This window comes from Elaeis guineensis, chromosome 13 (genome assembly GCF_000442705.2).
Source record: "Elaeis guineensis isolate ETL-2024a chromosome 13, EG11, whole genome shotgun sequence".
Classification (NCBI taxonomy): Eukaryota; Viridiplantae; Streptophyta; class Magnoliopsida; order Arecales; family Arecaceae; genus Elaeis; species Elaeis guineensis.
The window spans coordinates 12,269,575-12,273,603 of NC_026005.2; the positions used below are offsets into that span (position 1 = coordinate 12,269,575).

A 4,029-nucleotide genomic window follows, 5' to 3' on the forward strand; every position below is an offset into this window, starting at 1 on the left:
CAGTGCAATTAATATATGATGCCATTCTCTGCATGCTAAAATTTAGAGGAAAAAAGAAACAAAATGAGGGATATAGAGCTGTTAGTACCACCATCAAAATTTGCTATATTATGGCTATACTATACAAGTTTCTTGGATATTCATAGATGCCACAGCTGATGAAATATCTCATATTTTTTCGAAAGAGCAAATTTGAAAAAAGCAGTTGGCACAGTAGCAATTACCAAGTTTTTGATTATTGAAAGCAAAAACATCAATTGGCATGTAAATGTTGCTGTAGAATAAAAAATAAAAAAACTTTTAAGCTAGAGAAAAATGCACTAGATTCATGAGATATTAAATGATGAAAACTACAAAATGCTAATAAATTCCTGTTCCATCTGTAGTTTTATTTTAATCGATTAGGAAAAAAAATTCGCAAAACAAAGAATAGAAGATATGTGTACCAAAAAAGATGGAAGATGTGCAACCATGAAAGTATGCTTTGATATCTATATCTATATTTATCTATATTTTTTAATGATTAATTAGTGATGCTAGTAATTTCCAAAAAAAATAATTATTTAAAAAATAAAGAACATCTAGAAGAAAAATTCAACCCAAATGATAGTATGGCATTTGTCATACAGCCAGGCTTATTATAAAGAATATTTCCAAGAACACTTTTTAGCAGACCAAAAGTCACCCTAGACCCCACTATCTTCAGGTGGGTGGGTCATCCCTCACCAAAGCTGGGTGGCCCCACCACCACCATCCAACGGCCAACGGGCCAAGCGTTCTTATTTATCGAGCCTCCAACCTTCCTCTCGCCACTGCCATCTCTGTCCCTGCGGTCTTTAGACCACCGTTCCTTCTCTTCTCCCCAGATCCCGTCACCGCCTACGGCGAACAAGCCAAATGGCTAAGAGCGGCCGGCTCGGCAAGCTCAAGTGCATGCTCAAGCGGTGGCACTCTCTCGGCCGCCTCGCCCCCGCCGCTGGCGATGGCGCCGCCGCCCCCTCCGCCGCCGTGGAGGGCGGCTCGCGGCGGACGTCCTCCGTCCCCGGCGACTGCGAGCCGCAGGGCTTTCACGCCGTCTACGTCGGCAACTCTCGGCGGCGGTACCTCATCAGCTCCGACGTCGCCGGCCACCCTCTCTTCCAGGTGCTCGTACAGCGCTCCGGCGGCTCCGACGACGGCGGCGCCGTCACTTTCATTGGGTGCGAGGTGGTGCTCTTCGAGCACCTTCTCTGGATGATCGAGAACGCTGACCCCCAGCCAGATTCTCTCGCCGAGCTCGTCGAGTTCTACGCATGCTAGATGCCCGGCATTGCGCACCGGCGGAGCACCGGACTTCCTTAGAAATTATAATATTATCTATTTTTTTGTGCATTTGCTGGAGAGGCAGTGCTGTAGGATATGTTTTAGGCGTGCGAAGAAATGGTAAGTTATGGAGTGACCCACTGATTTAAAAAATATAAAAATTGAGGGGTTTTTTCCTTTTGTTGGAGTTATTGTGTAATTTGTTATGGTTGACGGGTGTTTTTTTTTTTTTTTTTTTGTTTAACATTACTTGAGAATGTTATGTAAATTCTTATATTGAAAAGGATGTTTGTTTTCTAGTTTCTACTGGGATCACAGTGACATGGAAGGATACTTTTTGAGTTTAATTTAGTAGCACGCTGTTTGTAGGTCAATGTTTTACTTCTTATGCATGATTTAGGGGTAATAATAACCACGGCAATTGCCCATGAACCTAAGGTTTATATTGAGCCATTATCCTATTATATTAGATGATATCTGATGAGTAATTAGTCGTTGTTTGGCCATTTTATTGCCCAGTTAAGTAGAATAATTTATCAATAGTTCAAATCCTTGTATTATTTAAAAAATGGTTTTTTTTTGAGTAATAAAAAAAAAGGTGACAGAATCAGAAAATGCAACCTTTCTTTTCAGTTAATACACCTTTTAATGATTGAACTATAGAGTGCAGGTGCTATGGAAAAAAGAAACCTTGCTTTTGCCTTTTGCTGTGGATCTCCAAGCATAATCTGTGATGGTCCCTACCTATGTTATTTATGGTGGAAATATCCAAATCAGTAACTGCAGTATTTGGTAGAAGTGCTATTCGTTTTGGAGTCAATATATCAATCAAGTAGCTACGGTGCCGTAAACTTGATCTCAATCCTATAACTGGCGTTTCTGCTTCTTGTTGAGATGAGGCTATGACAACTCTACCCACTCGAAACCAATTGCTTGCTCTCCTCTCATGTTACTGATGAGCTATGCTTTTGTTTATGGTAATTACTCAACAAACACCTCCTAGGATTACTCTTACAGAGTAATTAGTGGATCAAAATTAATGAATTTTAAGGCAATAAAAACACTCAACATAATCACTATCAATCTTTTTCTTGCATTCAAGCTTGTGCCCTTGCAGAAGGATACATACATATATGGATTATGATCGAAATTATAATCCATCCATGGTTACTGTTCCATCTCAATAATGTTGTTGTTTGTAAACAAGCTACTATAAGGTCTTGTGACTCGGGTGGATCCAACCTCCGGTAAAAGACTGTTCGCATCGAATATTTCTCGATGGAAGGAGGTTCTCATGGTCACGTTCAGAGAAGATTGCTATGGTGAAAACCTTTTTCTTCTATTTTTTTTTTTAAAAAAAATATATTATAACAACCACTAATAAGCAGAGGCCATGACCGACGTCCACTGTTTTTATAAGTACCACTAGTTGCAGCAAAGTGCAAAGGAATTACTATTTTAAATTCTTGGACTGGTCATACCATCATCTCTTTCTCTATGTGTGGACGTTTGCATGTGCATGAGCATGCGTGCATGCTAGCGTGAGTGTGGAAAAGGTAGGAGAATCTAGCTTGCTTCATATCAAAGGGGTAATGAGATGATCGAGCATAAAGTAGCCGCATCTCACATTGGCCTTCTGTTTAGACTTGTGGGGGGTTTGGATTGTATCTTGGGCACCAAAGAATGATTCACGTTCTTTTACGATATCAATTATTGGATCGTACAATAGCTGCTTTGAGATTTATCCAAGATACATACAATCTAATAGTTGATGTCACGGGAGAAAAGCAACCATTATTTTGTGTGAAGAGTACAGCTCGAATCTATTTGGTGGTTCCTAATTTCCCCTTTTTATCATGGATGAAGCCTACAGGTGCATGCAGATCCAGGCCTCCACCAAACGGGGACGCTATTTGCTCTAGTAGGCCAACTATTTCACCAATTCAAACCTGTGAAGCCTTTTGCAAGTACTTGGCTATCTTGTGTTGTCCTGCAAGGAATCTTGAGTGCTGGGATCATTGTGCCAGTCGTTTAGCCCGGATGACGTACTCGGTCTGCATTCACATGAAGCATTATAGCTATTTATAATTAGGGTTTGCAATATATAAAATTTATCTTCTAATAAATTAGACATACTTCCACCTGTCAGTTTCCATCTAATAAGCAAACATCATCATGATATACTTTAGTAGATAGAAACTATAATATGCTTTTCGAAATGCAATCTAGATATCATGCTCCTCATTGAATTGGTATATTTAATTTGTTTATATTACACTGTATTCCCTTTGAGATGAGGTGTTTATATTAAAAAAAAATAAAAAAAGCTTTTATTGTCCCCTCTTGTAAAATCAATGATGGTGATTAAATTAGATCATTTTATTTTTGATAAACAAAATGCATAATCAGTCATCAAAGAACTACCTTCGCAAAATTGGCCGGCATCTTCATAAGACCAGGTTAAAATTATCGATAAAACTTGACTTTTATATGGCCCCTTTTTTTAGGGCCAGACAGTTCTCTTTATTTATCAAATTTCATCATATATCCCTATATTTGTTGCATTTCAAAATAGGTTAGCTATAACATTTTTTTTTTATTTTTAATCAAATATTAGCCAATCGGCACTAGGTTTACTTCGGGCAAATCAGATCATGGAGTTTACTTTCAATGTAAATTAAGAAAAATACCTATAGTTCAAGAAAGTGATGCTATCCTTGACACGAA

The 4,029-nt window shown here is 38.7% G+C and overlaps 1 protein-coding gene across 1 annotated transcript; it reads left to right on the top strand.

The window, feature by feature from the left end:
* The first annotated feature begins 826 nt into the window (after window positions 1-826).
* On the top strand, window positions 827-1,548 carry LOC105056686 (auxin-responsive protein SAUR76-like). The gene has a single exon (XM_010938980.4). It carries the CDS (start codon window positions 898-900, stop codon window positions 1,297-1,299), a length of 402 nt encoding a protein of 133 aa, XP_010937282.1. The 5' UTR covers window positions 827-897; the 3' UTR covers window positions 1,300-1,548.
* Window positions 1,549-4,029: the final 2,481 nt, after the last annotated feature.